A 17,574-nucleotide genomic window follows, 5' to 3' on the forward strand; every position below is an offset into this window, starting at 1 on the left:
TGTTCTTTTTATTTCTTTTGTTTTAACAACAAATAAAGAGGGGGACGCGCCCGGTGCGCCCCCTCTGGATCCGCCACTGCATTGATATATGAATTAAATAGCAACACTTAAGGGCTTTTTACACTTGTAAATTTTTGCTTAGCCCCGGACCAACGGTGGGGCTAAGGGGGGGGGGGGGGCCTTAGCCCCACCGTTGGTACGGGACTATCCTTAGCCCACTTTCTGTTTACACTCGTTTTTGCCAAAGTGGGCTAGCCCCACCGATAGTACGGTACTATCTGGCCCTGCAAAATAGCAGGGGTTAGCACCGCAATTGCGGTGCCAAGCAAGTGAATGTAAACAGAACGAAAAAATAATCCTGGGCTAAGCGACGGAAACGAAGTCCGACCCTCACTGACCAATCAGAAACGAGGTAATCAGGTGCTGCCGGTGCGTGCGTGTACGTTTACAGTACACAGCGTAATTATGAATATTCATGTGGTTTGGAAAGTCCGGGGCTAAGAAATACGAGTGTAAAAAGGTCAGTTTTCTCCTTAGCCCCGGACAAGAGATAGTACGGGACTAATTGGCGAGTGTAAAAAGCTGAAAAAATTGGTACGGGACTAACGATAGTCCTGGGTCAGAGAAAGTCCGGGGTTAAGAAACACAAGTGTAAAAAGCCCTCAAGGTAAACTTGTCTTCCGGGCAGGGCTTGTCTTAAACATTTTCGGAATAAACAAGCTACAGATCCTTCTTAGGGTGCTGGATGTTGGCGCCCTTCAGAAAGGGTGGGGCACCTTGCGCAGCGACCATAAACTATCAGGTGACACAAATTCTATCTCGTGACTTTCGATATTTATTCTTTCCGAACAGGCACAAATTGATGGATTCTTTCAATAAACCATCAGTAAATACGGTAAATTACACAAAATTATCTGTTATTTTTGTAAGAGATAAATATCCAAATTTCGCTTTTTCATACAACTTTTGCCAAACCTTCCTTGAATTCATAGAAGATTATATGCCCTTTGGCTGATATGGTTTGTGAATCGCATCGTGACTGAATATTAGACTATCATTACTGAGTATGCTCGTCACATGCCTCGCCCGCTTTCCCAGTTACTAATGTGTGTGTTTACAAACAATTTCCGAGTGTTTCGTTCCCGCGTCCACGCGTCCACACGTACACACGCATGTACAGCACTTAGCTCCTAAATAGCTGTTTGCTTCTCACACGGTGCACTATGCAAAAGATCCAGTAGTATTGATAGTATAAAATAGTATGCTGTAAAGGGCCGTAAAAAAGGCGTCTTGTGCTCATTTGGAATTGATATTTGTGGACTAGTGGGGTAGCTTTCTCTCCTAGAAAAAAAGTCTGGACGGAGCTACAATTTGCTCACATGCTAACTGTTACAGTCTCATTGAGCCTTTTTTGGCGCTGCCTAGCGCTAGCTGACAATCATCATAAATTCCTATCAAGTCAATGTAGCGACCAATCCTTGGCTCTAGCAGAGTCTGTTGAACTTCAAAGAGGCGCCTGTACCTGAAAGACTGAAACTGAAGTACCCGTGAACTTTACCTCTTGCTCGAGAGTCGACATTTAAACTTGTTCAAATTTTGAGGATGGGAGTCGTAGCTTCGAATTTCCAAGGCGATGATGGTTCTATTGTCGGGGAAATTGCACAGCCAACCAGTGATGACTGGATATCCAAACACGCAGAAGCGTGTAGAAGTAAGTTTACGTGTCATTCTTCAGTGTACATTTTCATCATGTTCATGATTGTGAGATGAGAGTGGTTGCAGTTGTTGTCTCCTGTGGTGATCATCAGCCCGAACTCGAAGCGTTGGGGCCCGGGGGTCCCACAGTGAACCAGGGAGGTGGAATTCTACTTCCCTGGTATCTGTGCTACGGAGCGCCCCGGGGTTACTGTGGCATGACCTAACCGCACTGGCTACCTCAACACGGATGTGTCGGGGTTACATATGGCAGCAGGGAGGTGCCACCTCCCTGGTTACAGCGCTCCGGGACTGAGTGACCTATCCCTAGGCTATAATCTCACACTCGGTTACTTGTCACTTCTTTTTCTTCTTTTTTAATCTCCAAAAGGCTATGCAGCTCATGCAGTTTATCATGGCCGTGATAGGATGCATGATGAGCTGCATAGATAGCCTTTTGGAGATATATTAAAAGAGAAGAAAACTGCACGGAGATGAACTTGACCTACTGGCTACACTACTAGTACAGCACAGACAGTGTTAATTGTATGTATAATGTGTCTCGAGATAGAATTCATTCATCAGACAACTTATGTTTACATTAAATATTAGCTGGCTTGGTATCGTTTATCTATAATACACAGCCCTGTCTCTGTACATAAGTGTAAGTCGCCGTGCTAGCGCATGGCGTCTAGTCGGGCTAGGTATTGTTGTGCCCTAAACACACACAAACACCATGGTTCGATCTCCCATTCTAAAATTTGACCACTCACAGTGCAAAAGCATAGGTTTTTCTAACTGCGACCTGCCCCAACGCTACACTCCCACAGTACGGACGGTATAAGGAGTGCCCTGGGGTTAAGGTTTTTCTACAATGATGGTACATCATTGGTACATGTATTATGGTGGAATTATGGGCAGCTTGCTGTACAATGTACATGTGATAAAATATGATGAGCTATGCATGCCATGAATCTCTACCACATGACATGGCCAGGGCCCAGGGGTAGCTTATAATTTTCCAAAGCCATTCCAGCAAGCTGTTTGAATACAAGTGCTACTTCATGTATTTTTATTGATTTTATTATCTTGTGTACATGATTTTTACGCAAAGGGTGCCTATAATTGTTGGCCAAATCGTGATATCGGTTCCCTCTTTGCTCTTGTTCTGCGTGTGCGTCTTCACTATGTGCAAAGTCTATGGAGGTTGAAAGCAGTCCCCGGCTATGACAAAATGAATGGCGGTGAATGGAGTGGTGGACTATTATTCACGATAATGCCCTTGTTTAATATATATATGCAAGTTTCAAATTGTATTTGTAAAACCTTCCTTTGTCATGTCAGTTCTTTTATTCATTTGAAATAAAAATTTATAAGTGAAAAATTGAGCAAAATAAAAAAAAAATGGGATTTCATCGAGATGGAATCCCATTTTCTTTGCTCAATTTTCCACTCATAAGTTATATCGATTTCTGGTTAGTTTCCCTTTGTTTGCATATGAAATTGGAAAAACGAATACTTTATAGCCTCTGAAAAAAGGGAAGTTCAGGGCACTCATTTAAAAGGATTTGTGTCTATTTTTAACCTGTTTAGGTCTATGTAGTATGCATGTTTATCATGCTGTACATGCAGTGCAGGATAGTACTTTTTGTATGGTGGTGTTGTACACTAATGTAATTAATTCAAGAATATACCAGGTCGCTAATCATCACTAAAGCCAAGGTGATGACAAAGCCAAGGTGATGACATGTCCGAGAAATAACATTGGAAATGGCAAATACAGTAACTATGTATTTTAAAACTAACACACTTTTATCAAGGACAGCATTCAACCAGGTGCTTGAATGAATTTGTTAGAATGCCATTTGCAGTGATGGATCCAGAGGGGGGCGCACCGGGCATGCCTCCCCCCCCCCCCCCTTTATTTTAGGTCAAAACAAAAGAAATAAAAAAAAAATGGGGGGGGGGTGCATGAGTGAAGATTTAAATCTGCATTTGTTGAGTTCATTGCTGACATAGGATTGATAAACCAATAAAAATCGTGCTGAAAACTTTAGAATATTTCTTTGTCTTATGATAGAACTAGACCAGGAAGTCATTTTAAGTCCAGCACTACAAGCTTTGTTAATGAGTGTCTTTTTCTATTTATAAGTTTAATATTCTTAACTTTTGTCATAATTCTACCTCAAAACAGTGCCAGAGACACAGGTACGGAAGCTCTGGGAGGCATTCAAAGATCTTGGAGGTGACGAGAGCGGACAACTTCCTCAGAATGTCATCGAGAATGTCAGAAATGCTGACAGCAATAGCCTGTTTCTGGAAAAGGTATGCACCATGTCAAATGTACATCACTCAAGTAGTTTATTTTGTAAGTGTCATAGTACCAATGAATGTGTCCAAAGTCTCTCTGTCTATCACATATATGCACACGCACACACACACACACACAGACACACACACACAAGCTAATATCATAGTGTTTCAAGCTTCAGAGACAGACTAATGATTAGGTATATGCTCTTTGGTATCAAGTGCAGGTTTAAATGCTCTTCAGTATCAAGTGCCACTTGAGGAGGAGAATCCTTTTGTAAGATGAAGAGGTTGAGAACAAATTAATTATTTCTGTGTGCAGAGTCATTGGTCATACAGTTGCTGGGAAGAAGTTCTTCTTATGCATGCAGCTAAAAATATCAAAAGAGCTCCAGTGCACAAAATTAACTGATAAAGTGTTATCATTAAACCTATAATAAGGCTGTGGTGTGAAGATATAAAGTCTTTGAGGGATATATAATGTTTCACCTCAGCTTTACTGCAGTCATAGACATACATATAGTATACACTATTGAAAACTGACTTTGAGTGTGTTACCTATAAAAGAAGACCCAAACAAACATGCAATATATTGAAACTGTGTCATCTTCTTTGAAATGATATAACTTGCTCTGCTGGACCATGACTATTGCAGATACTGAAGCAGTTTCCTACTACCAAGAATGGAGGCGTCACATTTCAAACCTACTGCAATGCCACAAAGTGGTTCAGTGATGGCACTACTGAAACTAGAATACGAGGTAAAGTCAACCACATTTCATGTTTCCTACCAATAACCAAACTGCTGTCATTTGTACTTGTATTGCCCATACAGCCATGACTTGAGCAGAAATGGAGATACTAAATAAGCCACACAGGAGATAGATTTGAAAACAGCAAGATATTGCATACTCTACTGACTTATACTATTCAATGGAAGTACAGTGGACTCCCGTTATAACAAAGTCATAGAGATCGGCAGTTTTCTTTCGCTATGTGGAAATTTCGTTATAACCAAACAAATAAACAATAAAAATGCGTAGAGTCGATAATGTTGTGGCCTGAATTTTTTACTTCGTTGTAACCGGAATTTCTTTATAACCGTGTTCGTTATATCATATCGGGAGTATACTGTACAAGTTACTTGAAACTGCATTATCTTTTGATGGTGCAAAATGTTTTGATTGTTTGCAGAACTCCCCATGAGTAGAAACATATATCTTAAAGGTGAAAAACTGGTAAGGTAGTGGTACTGATTGTTGGTAGTTAGACTTCAGAAGGACCACAATATATACATTTTCCATGGTATTTTTTTGAATGAAAATAGCTTTGTGAATGACATATTTGTGCTTGCAGAGTTTAGTGTTCTTTTAAAGTTCATGTCATAAAAATGGATGTCTTGAGTTGATGCCATGCCTTATGAAAACATGCTGATGAATAGGAAAGTGCATTGACAGTGGACCTTTGAATAGAAAATAAAGATTTAGTGTCATCTTTTGCTTGTTGTCAGTAACAATTTAAGTTACCAGGTACATAGCCTGCTCAAAGGGACCATAGTTCATAGTCCTTTTTTTGCTGAATTCAGGCATATTCTGTTTAGTATTGTGTGCTGTATTGTAAAAATACAGGTAGTATCAGTTTGTGCATTTCGTGTACACCAGTTATATGTATTTGAAATGAAATGTATAATTCCTACAACAATTTTAACTGTCATTGTTCGTGTAGGTGCATTTCGAGTGTTGAACAATGGCTACCCTCTGACTGAAGCTATCCTGGTAGAAATACTCCGAGAAATATACTCAGATACCAGTGAGGTGAGGGTCATGCAGTGTTTTTCAAAGGATTCTTAAAGTTGCTCTACGTCACTATCAAGATGGCACTTTCTTTTTTTGCAACAATCTCCTAATTTGATATGCCTGTTCTTGAGAGATTTAGGTTCCTTGGTGATTACCTCTTTGAACAGATTGTGAGGAGTGTTATTTGTAAAACTAAAAGAGTGAGGAGTTCTTCCATCACTTCAGAGCACATCTGACTGGCTAGCAAATCAGAGAGAATGCCATACTTCATCTGCAGTGACATGAAATTACAGTATCTTTGGTGAGAGTGAATATATATGTATGAAAATGCAAGTTTAAGCAAAATTACTTTGGCTCTGTCACATTAGATTTTCAGGCCATGTACAGGGGAAAAAAAATTATTGCACAGAAACCATTGATATGCTCCCTGCCCCCCAGCCCATGATAAGGAATAATTATGTATTTACAACAAAAATATGACTGTCCCTTCTCAAAATTGAATTATACTTGTTTTCTTTTTTTTTTTCAAGACCTGTCTCTATAGTTGCTGAGCCATCAGTCCTTGTAACATTGTCAAAGTACATTGTCACAAAGAATGCATGTTTTGTTGATCTGTGCAAGGTTTCACCTTGAAGAATGTCACAGTTGCAGGTACAGTCTTGATATATAACAGTCTGCATAAAGCCATTTCTAGTGATCTTGAAGAATGTCTTTGGCATTGCACATAAAGTATGAATTTGGAGCTGTACCTGCACAATTGTACCTTATTGTCAAGACAGTAATTTTAATCAGTCATGCTGAGAAGGAACAAAGGAGATTTCATCAGATATATCACCATTCTGTGATGATTGTTCCCCAACGCAGGCAGTCATTAAAAGAACGGCGCAAGTCTTCCTGGAGGAGGTAGACGTCAAGGGTCGAGGGTCAATCGACGAGAAGGACTTCGTCTCGTGGGTTCAGAAGATGCCAGCAGATGTGGTGGAACAGATCATGAAGTTTGACGTCCTTCCATCTTCCCAGGCTGGGGGAGGTCATGTGAGTTTGCACACATGGACCACTGGATCATCTAATACTAGACATGTCTGCATTCACAAGCATTCTTTTCAACACAGCATTTCCAAGTGTAGAAACTAATAGTACATAGTCTCAGGCTGTCACTCATTATTCATGCCATCTCTCTGACAGTTATAAAGTTCATTCACCTGGGGAAAACAAAAGCTATTCTAAGCAGTGATTTTCTGTTTCACCATTTCACTCTTTGGGGGGTAACTCATTTCCATAGTACACGTGACAAGAGTTGATGGGTTTTCTCTTTTCAAATATGAATAATGCGTAGGCAATATTATGAATCAACTTGCCAAAAAAAAGGTATACGCCATAAACTACATGTACTTTTCATGAGGCAATACTGTGATCTCTGTTTTAGACCTCCTTTTGCCACAGAGGTCTATAACCTTGGCATAATGCAATGGCATCATTGTGATCGAGGCACAACTACATAACTACAAGACTATCAACAATTTAAATTACAAAGTGGGATAGCATTTCTTTTTTCAGTACCTGTGAAAGTGTAACTTTACTATAGGTGTTATTCCTTTAACACAGTTATTTATTTATTTATTTTTTCGCTCAGTAAAGTAAGATGAATGTCAGGCATAGAAGACCATCTTGGCAGACTGGTCTCACATGTAGGAATGACTGTCCTGTATGATGATGAGTATTAATTTCTGCATCTTCAATATACTTCTCTGCAGGAGCCTCAGGAGAGTTCTGACCCAAACCGGCCGTCCACCCAGACTTTGCGCCAAGTGGCAGCCCAGACCAAGACCCGTGACTGGTTGCTCCTGGTCAATAAGCTTGGTTTCACTGAGGAGGAGATCAAGGAAGTTGGGGACAGCCTCGGAGATCGAAAAGATGATGAGGTATATCAGCACTTTGCCCCACAACCGCAAAACAGTGGACATAGCCTTGATACAAGACACTGTGATGATGAATTTCTAACTCAAAATTTTCTCTTTTGATGTACCTATTGCAGGACCAATTCTTCTCTAACATATGTCCCAGTTGGTCTGATCTTTGTACTCTCTTGCTCTTGCATGGTAGAAATTTTGTGAAGAGAAGTCAGACCTCTAAAGAAAATAGGTGAAACATACACTAGGCATATGATGGCTGCACTTCCTATCTTAAAGCAATAAATCAGTACCTTCTTTTTACTATCTACCCAGTCCATTAAAATCAAATATCAGTGTATTAATACTGGATAAAATTATACAGTTACTTAAAAAGAAAAACTTAATTAATAATTATTGATATTCAGAATATATATTGATAATAATAGCATAAATATTCGACCAATTTTCTTCTTGCTTTGCAAATCATAACACAGCTGCTCTTTGAACTCCTGAAGACTTGGCGGGAAAAGACTGATGCAGTTGTCACCGTGGCAACCCTGAAGGAGGCGTTGGTGTCGTGCAGCATGGGGGATGTTGCAGAGACCCTCAAGTGAAGTTTCTTGTACTTGGTTACTGATGAATGTAAGCAGAGAGTACTAAAGAGTGAAGCTCTGGTCTACAGGTACTTTGTGGCGTTTCTGGTACTGCAGTCCTAACTTAAAAATCACAAACAGCTGAATGTAATGAAGAACGACTAAATTTGAAATATTGCAACCGATATTAGAATTCATTATTAAAGTTCTCGCAGATAACAAGTTATTGATAGTTCATCATGTACAAGACTTTGGATGTATTTGCAGTCATATATCAATATGATAATAGCAAAAATGAAACTATTGCATCTGGTTATAATAAGGACGTTGTGAACATGCTGCTGTTAGATGTGTGTAATCTCATCTGTTTCCGCAGACTGCATATATGCATATTATATAATATGGGCATATCATATCATATAGGCAAAAGGTTTTCCGTGTACACTGTAGATGTGTATTGGTGTCTCCAAATACTCATATGTAGCTCATTCACAGGAAATGGTGTATGATGTTAAAGGAAAGACAGATGTTGTCAGACCTTCAGTATAAGCTGAACATATTTGCTGTCTTATCTCTAGGGGAGAGGATACCATTTTTGCAAAGCTATTTACAGTGTGTATGATGACACAGCATATTGATTTGTTGGTCATATATTCATGTAGATCTATACACACACATGCTCATTGTACCAAGTGTAAAGTCCATGGGAACATAAGGTCTGTGCAAACATCAAGCCGTACGGTCATATGCTAGCGGTTACATCCTTGTATGCCTTGTGAGTGCACCTACACACTTCTCCCACACATTATTGTAGGCCTACAAGTTCAACCTCTCTCCCTGTGCATTGTCAGTGGGCAAAGAAAGTACAGTTGGGCTTGGGTCTATTGAAGATTGCCACATGTCAGTGTGTTAAATTGATATTTAGTAGCTGGTAGAGGGAGAAAGCATTAGAGGTACCTGAAAAACATATGGCAAATGCTCAGATTGCATTATACTTGATTAAGCAACCAACACTAGAGTTGCCCAAAGTATGTCACAGTTGATGATTTACAAAAATTTGAACAGTCCACAAGATTCTAAGAAGTCCATTAATGCCTGAGCTTTTAAGTTTATGTGCCTGTTTTCAAATTCTTGATTTGAAATGCAAGATTTGAACTTTTACTGCAATGCCTTGTTTGTGCGTTCCTCTTCATGAGTTTAACCTTCTGGGACCCTTACCAGACTCGATATCAGTGGTTAGGGTGTATGGCGTTAAATGGGAATTGTGCAATATTGTGGAAATACTGTATATTCATGTGTTATAGCTTCTTGGAAAGGACGTTTTTGGGCAGCTGTTAAATATCATGCTCAATGAAATAGTTACCATGTTACAGCTCAGAGCAACAATATGATATCTTCTCCCTTGTGTCAGTTTGCAACATCGTCAGGCAAGTAACATTGCTTGTTGATAGAAACTTTCAAATCTATAAACTGCTGTATGTATTCATTTTCATGATGGTTATTCATGTCTTGAGTCTCTGACTTAAGGATGTTCAATGTAGTGGAGCTTGTACTGGACATAGTTGCAAGTACATGTACAATCAATGCATCCTTGCCTTCAGCCCTCTTCCCACATTCTCCTCAGCCCCAAAATATGTGCAATCCTGAATGCATAGTTGCATACTTCTCTGCTTGTTTCGTTACATTAATTGAATGGTGAACACAACAGCATTAAATATTGCACTCGTAATGGAGTCTGCGCTAAACTGTTTCACTGCAGTTTGTATTCCAAAATTACATACACATACATGTACACTGTACCGGAATTTAGCAAAAACTCGCTGAAAATATGTACTGTATTAGATATCTTGAAAAGGGTCATTTTCTTGATGTAAAACCATTGTGTGTGACATTTTTTTTTTTTAAGGTTGAAGTTAGAAGTGTGCCATTTCAGCAGTCAAGACATATGAAGTTGCACAGTAAGCCAAAGTTTAAGTGACAATCGTGATCTGAGAGTCAATATCATGTATAATTCACTCATTGTTTTTACAGGGTATTTTTTTCTCTATTTCTAGGCTTGATATTCTCAAACATTTACTGCCTGCCAGCTATGCATTACATGTTATATGTACCTACAGTATACAAAGCGTGAATGTAACTGTGCTTTCGTCTATAAAAGCAATCTTCATAATTCTATATGTATTAAATTATTGAACTAACAAAAAAGTCATGTAAAATTGTGCTGCTGACATTTTTGTATAACATTTGTGGTGGTGTTAACAAATTGTGAGGTGAAAAGATGAAGTGAGAGATCAAGAAAGAAAAATAAGCATGGAGAGAGAGAAAGGAGAAGGAAAGACAAGCAAATGAAGTGATAAAGACAGACAGAAATTGGCATAGTATACATATTATGTACATAGACAGGAAGAGTGTGGTTCACAAAGAGACAAGATTAAAATTTGGCAAGTACTTTACATGCAATATATTTTATAAAAACATGTGTATTTATAAGAATATATTGCAAATTTTGCAAGGTGACAGATATAGCAAGTTGTAGCAACAAAAAAAAAAGCTGCTGAATTGACATCTTATCCATTAGTGGCGAGCCAATGGAGTAAAATGGAGTCAAAAGTGGCCTGAGCTTTCGATCCTAGCAAAATCTTCATCAGAGACAAAATGACAAACAGGCAAGGAAAGCAATCACTTTAAGGACTACACGCAACAAGAACAGTCAGGGACAGGCTAGGGACGCAGAATAAAGAAGACAAAAGGGAAGGGTTGGAGGCCATGGGCAAGGAGCCCAACAGGTGAAGGGAGGAGGATTAAAGCAGGAGGATGGACAGACAAAAGGCAGAGGAGGGTCAGAGATGATCCAGAGGACCAAGGGGGCAACCATTGAAGGAAAAGGATGAATAGGGAGGCAACATCAAACAAGACAAGGAACAACAGAGGGATAAAGAAAGGAAAAGAGTGAAAATAATAGCCACAGCAAGAGCGGGGGGTTAGGGTTAGGCTGAGTAAGCAGCAAGCCCTAATCTGGTGACAAAGAAGGGGCAACAAAATGAAAGTGAGAGTCGACCAACTAATGCAGGTTACCAAACAGATCAAAGTATATATCTATAGAATGATGATAACAAAAATTATATTGATGATAATATGTAATAATGATACTAATGAATTATGAAAAATCCAAAAAGGGGAACAAAGCAAAAAATCCAAAGGGAGAGATACAATATATGCATATATATATATATATATATATATATATATATATATATATATATATATATATATATATATATTTAATTATATATGCACAAATAAACACAAATACGAGTGGGTATATGTGAAGGTGGAAAAGGGCTGTATAAAACACTCTGACAAGAGGAAGGAAACAAACAGGAATAAAAAGTGGACATTCGGAAAAAGTGCAAAGAATGAAAAAAAGAATAAAAAAGAAAAGAGGTCAAGTTATTTCCCTCCTGGATATCCAGGCCATGGGGTTGGATTGTGTGAAGTCATTCCTCCCACGACTGTTCTTGTTGTGTGTAGTCCTTATATGCGACTGCTTTCTGTGCCTTCTGTGTTTGTCATTTTGCCTCTGACGAAGATTCTGCTAGGATCGAAAGCTCTGCCCCTTTTGACTCCAAGGTGACAGATACATGTGCAAAACCTATGTACATGGTGTATTACAACAACTCTTGAAAACGTTGCTTCCATTACACTAATGTGCTGTTTACAATGTATTGTAATCCAAGATGAGGAAATCACTAAACTATTGAATAAGGATGATAATTACAATGTACATGTATTTCTCATTCTGTTACTGGTTATCTATCATGAATTCAATCATGCGCAAAGCTGTCCCGTCACAAAATATATGGCATATACTGTAGTAGACCAAAATTGACAGAGACATGACAGTAGATGGGGGAGAAATTGGATAGAGTTTTAGTGATGTATGTCCATTCCCTCTGCAGTCTGCTGAGAATTGAAAAACAAATCTCAAATATGCATAGGCACAAATTGGCACAACAGTCTGAAAAAAAAAGTGTATATATATATATATATATATATATATATATATATATATATAAATACATTTATATATGAATATATATATATATATATATATATATATATATATATATATATATATACACACACACACACATATATATATGAATATATATCATCGCTGGGGTGACAAGACCTTTTATCTGAAATTTTGGTGAAAATGACTTTTTTGGATTAATGGTTAAATAATGGGTTAAGTGATATCCTGGCCAAATCCGAAGTGTCTTACTCCAAAAATGAAGCCACCACTGCATGTCAAAGGAAAGGCTATCCCATTCACTATAGTGCTTTGGCCGCCATGTTTTTTGGCTCACCTGAACATTTGACATTTTGTAGATACGAGGTCTTGTCACCCCAGCGACGAATAGTACTTAGTATTATTATATACTTATATACTTAGTATTATTATATATATATGTTTGTCCATTCTGATGCTACAGGCATAAAAGAAGGAAAAGAAAAGAGGACAACCATGATGGAGACAAAATTTGAAAGAGAAACAGAACAAACAGAAAAAAATGAAAAAAAATGAACATGGATATTAAAAAAAAAAAACATGCCCACACACTTATGTGAATGACTCAATCCTGCAAGTACTTAGTACATAGCAATCTTCCTCCTAAAATGATAAGCATTTGTTTCACTAAAATTTAACTTTGTGTATGGAGTTCTAAAGAGGGACATGTAATGATGGGCTCCCTAGTGTCTAGATATACAAGTGTATTTCATGTGGCAACTGAGGATGCACTTAATGATATAATACGATCAAGCTGTCACAGGACCGAGAGCCTAAACTACCCACTGAAGTACAGTAGACTCCCGTTATAACGAAGTCCTCAGGACTGGCAGTTTTCTTTCATTATGTCGAAATTTCGTTATAAGTGAACAAATAAACATTAGAAATACATAGAGTGGTTAATGTTACGGCCTTAATTTTTACTTTGTTGTAACTGGAATTTCGTAATATCCGTATTATTAACAATGGGAATGCACTGTATATGTACAAGGTAATGACCATGAGGATAAAGTCCCATGCCGAGGGGCACAAACGACTACTGCCACCGGACTTGAACCAGGAACCTCATAATCGAGATACTGTGACATTGTCCACTAAGCCACAATGGGTCCATTATGTGAAGGAATATATACATACAGTAAAGCTTCGGTCACAACCCGCCATAGAAGTGTATTTGCAAGTGTGTGCTGTCTACTTGCAAAAACGTAGGCAAAATATAGGGATCCGTACGTAGTTTAAACGTCAGTATGGATTTTGGAGCATGCAGACACGCTGTAGCACTTTTAGGACATGAGGAACTTCCGCTGCGTTCGGGCTATGGATTCGACCTAAGTACGGGTTGACATACTCCCTCCCTCCCCCCTCCCTCCCCCACGTTTTCAGAAAAAATGTGCATGCCATGGTCTCCAGCGAAAACATACAGACTAGAAACACGCAAAGTGGGTTATGACCGAGGCTTTACTCAATTCCCACGCAGCTTTCAGACGTTCAGGCAGTGCAACTGATTAACACACATGGAAAATGAAATGTCTCTATTAAAAAAACAAAAACAAAAAAAAACTTTTATTGCAGTCCAATGGCTTCAAAAATTTACATCACCTTCACCCACCAATCAGACAAGTATTCTGCATTCTTTCAGAAATGCAGGGGAAAATACAAATTACAACAACACATAATAATGATGATTGTCATATTAAAACAAGTTCTTTGTCTCTACAGACTGATGACATACATTATGTACATTGAATGCATACAGTTAACCTCAAACATGAATGGTAAAAAAGTGTCAGACAAAAACTTTGTGCCAAATGTCTCATGCCCATTTGCCAAGGACAATGAAAACACACTCTTGGGCGAGGAGAAAATACCAAAGGGCACTTATGCAATGCACTGGACACTTGCTAACCTGCTCTGCAAGGCTAAGAGAAGTATGCTGTTTCTAAAAGAAAGTATGGTAGCACTTGAGGAAGTGGATAGGTACATGTAACCTAATGAAACAGAAGTTGGGGTGTAATTAACATGAGATAATATATACTTGACTAACTTTGAATAATTTCAAGCGCAATTACAGTTTATCTTCAAATTCATGAAATTCTTCCGTCAAGATGTTTTCATCGCAACTGATTGACAAATTGCCCTACATCGACGTAAATAAGCACTGACTTGATCAGTGTTTAGTAGTGCCATGATAAAAATAATGGGCGTACATACTCGAGCAGTTTATCTGTTGGTAACAAAGAAAATTATTGCACAAATAGCTTTGACAATCAAGTATGGCTGGTACCCTGTCCAGTTTAATGAAAATAGACTACTCAGGAAAGATGAGGTATCTGGAGGATACTTTTCCGATTACAGTGTGAAGTAACTACTATGTATAGCAAATAGGCAGACTGTATGAGGAATAAGAACTAGACTTAACATCACAGAACATCCTGATTTCTTTATACAACTTCACAAATCACATTTTCAAATCACATCATACATGACGCACTTGTATCTAAACTTAGGTCTGTTTTGTTGCAATAACCCATGCTATTACAGTCAACCTCCCGTAAGTCGACCTCACATAAGTTGAATAATCACCTATATCGAAGGTCTTTTCAAGTCCTTTTCTCTTTATATTCTATTGATATTAATCCCTCATAAGTCAAATTTTATCTAAGTCGATGCTATTTCTTCAGTCCAAATAGATGCAACTTAGGCAATGGTGACTGTACATGTACCTCATTCACAAAACAAGACACACATATGAAGGGAGTTCATCTTATAATTAGTGAGCTACAAAGTACAAGTACACGTATCTCCTTTTTGCTTTTGTTTTACATATGAACTAATTCTCTTCATGTATTGTTAATGCATTAGCTGTATCAACAATACATACTGTACAACCAGTCCTTCTGAATTAGATTGAATTCATCAACCTCTGATCAAAATTGATTTTTGTATGTAGATAGCAATATCAATACAGTATATTGCAGAAAACTGTATACTATCAGACGCTCCAATTTCCTAGATGTGTTAGATTTTGGGTTTTTGTTATTTGTTTAGTTTTTATACTTAAAAGTTGTGAGTCAATGGTGTAATGTACGCAAACTTTTTGTTTGCTTGTCCACTTTTAGCAGGACAAGGGAGTTTGTATATCTGTGCAAGTCTCTGCTAACGAGCAATTCTATTACAGCAGGCTTGCGCTTAGCCTTTTGTCAAGGCCCTCTCGCTGTATGGTGGTGAACGAAGGGGGGCAAACGAAGCAAGCTCAGCTAAGCTGGACAGAGCAAGGGCCTTTTGAGATCCAATTCGCATCCTCATGTTAGACCTTTGAATTACCGGCTTTTGCTCCCAGAATTGGGGGGGGGGGGGCAAAAGCCAATCAATCTGCGTGTCTGTCTGCCATAGCCAGATTTGCATACAGCGAGTGCAACTCTGGTGGTCAGTGATGCATGCAAACAGGCCGGACAACGGCAAGATGGAGGATGTGGGGAGCGTGTCATTCCATTGGTCGACCAGAACCCGTTAAATATTGACTATTCAGTAGGGTTCATGTGTCAGTCCTGTAACTAGGATTTTTATAGGGGGGGGGGGTTCAAAATTGGAAATTATGGACCTTTCTGAGGGAGTTAAGCAACCAAGCGGGATAGGGTCTTACTCTGGGAGGGATGTATTTTCGATACCGGGAAGGTTCGTTCGAACCCCCTTAACCCCTCCTAGTTACGGGCCTGTGTGTAATGAACAATAATGCATGAAGCAGATCTCAAAGGTCCCTGCACTGTCGCACTCAGCAGGGCTCACTTAACTTGCCCATTATAGCCATCATGCAGCGAGAGGGCCTTGACAAAAGGCTAGCCTGTGCTAGTCTTTGTTTTCATATGTACCATGTTGCACAGCAGACCAAGATCGATTTAATTGAAGAACCACAATATGTGACGACAAATTCCCTTTAATGCAACCAGGATGCACAATTCTGTAGACTGGCCACATGAAACAGAGTTTGCAATGTCGAAAATCACATAAGCAACAATTTCAACTATGATGAATTATAGACAGATAGTTGTACATATGTATCTAAAAAATGCAATGCTAGAGAAATAATCCGAAAATATCTAGACATGAGTGAGGATAACACAACAAATAGGAACTATCTAAGATTTGAAATATGTTCAAGGTGAACATAAATAGCTACTCTTTTTTTTTGCAAGCAATGGGAAGAAACTATGACACTAATATGGCCTCAAAGGAATATGAGAATAATGGGACACAAGCTCTATGTACTTGATAACTTATATGAGTTGATAATCCTCCAGCATGGAAAACAGAGGCATAAAAAGTTTCCTAATTTAAACTAGGTGATATTCTGACTACCTTGGAGAGCTCAGAGATGAACTACAACAGAACATCCTGAGGGTAGCGGAATTTTCTATATACGACTTTGTCAGAAAAAAAAAAAATGTGTGAAATTCAGGAGAAAAGAGAAAGAAAACATGTACATTTCAAATTTTCACGGCTCAGCTTTTGTAAGATATACTTGATCCACACCAAGCAAGAGATACATTAAGTCTTACATTGTATTCACAAAGGATAATAGGAAAATATGATTGGATATTGACAGAAAGCAGTGCACGGATAAAATCTAACATACATGTACTAGATGTTGACAAAATGGCATTTCAGGATTACATTTTTTTTTTTTTAGAAATTCAAAAAAAGTTTAGAGATTACAAGAATGGATTTAGCAAGATTCCCCTTTTCTTCATTCTGAAGCACATATATATGTATGAAGTAAATGAAGATATAAAAGTTTGTCACGTATGTTGCTCTATTTTTTAGCAAAGTTTTTGAGGAAAAAAAAAGGGAATAATCTGTAGGTATCTCACAGAGACACTGCATTTTGTGTGACCACACCTCTTTCTGATAGACCTGTTGTGGGGCATGGAAATCACGATGTTCTGAAGTGATTGCACAGAAAGTAAACAATGTGGGCACATATGTTTCATGCTGTATGCATTGAACCCAACATTGCTGCAATTCCACACTCTTTTCTGCAAAATACACTTTGGCCCGAATTCACAAAGGCATTACAAATGCCTTTGTGATAGTTTATGCAAATTTCTTCTGCATAAATACGATTGATTGACTGTGTACGCCAACAGACGTCTAGAAACAAACACACATTGATACACCTATGTCAAATATACACCTATTTCAGGCTTATTGTACCATGG

At 38.5% G+C, this 17,574-nt stretch overlaps 1 protein-coding gene across 1 annotated transcript; it reads left to right on the forward strand.

Annotated features, from left to right (window-relative positions):
* The first annotated feature begins 1,602 nt into the window (after positions 1–1,602).
* LOC139736656 (uncharacterized) lies at positions 1,603–8,694 on the forward strand. The gene is made up of 7 exons (XM_071647405.1): positions 1,603–1,711; positions 3,890–4,020; positions 4,661–4,766; positions 5,731–5,819; positions 6,666–6,836; positions 7,559–7,723; positions 8,188–8,694. The coding sequence occupies exons 1-7, from the start codon at positions 1,603–1,605 to the stop codon at positions 8,305–8,307; spliced, it is 891 nt and encodes a 296-aa protein (XP_071503506.1). The 3' UTR covers positions 8,308–8,694.
* The last annotated feature ends 8,880 nt before the right edge of the window (positions 8,695–17,574 follow it).

This window comes from Diadema antillarum, unplaced genomic scaffold (genome assembly GCF_040938485.1).
Source record: "Diadema antillarum isolate AM-2024a unplaced genomic scaffold, OU_Dant_1.0 seq00000660_RagTag, whole genome shotgun sequence".
NCBI classification, from domain to species: Eukaryota; Metazoa; Echinodermata; class Echinoidea; order Diadematoida; family Diadematidae; genus Diadema; species Diadema antillarum.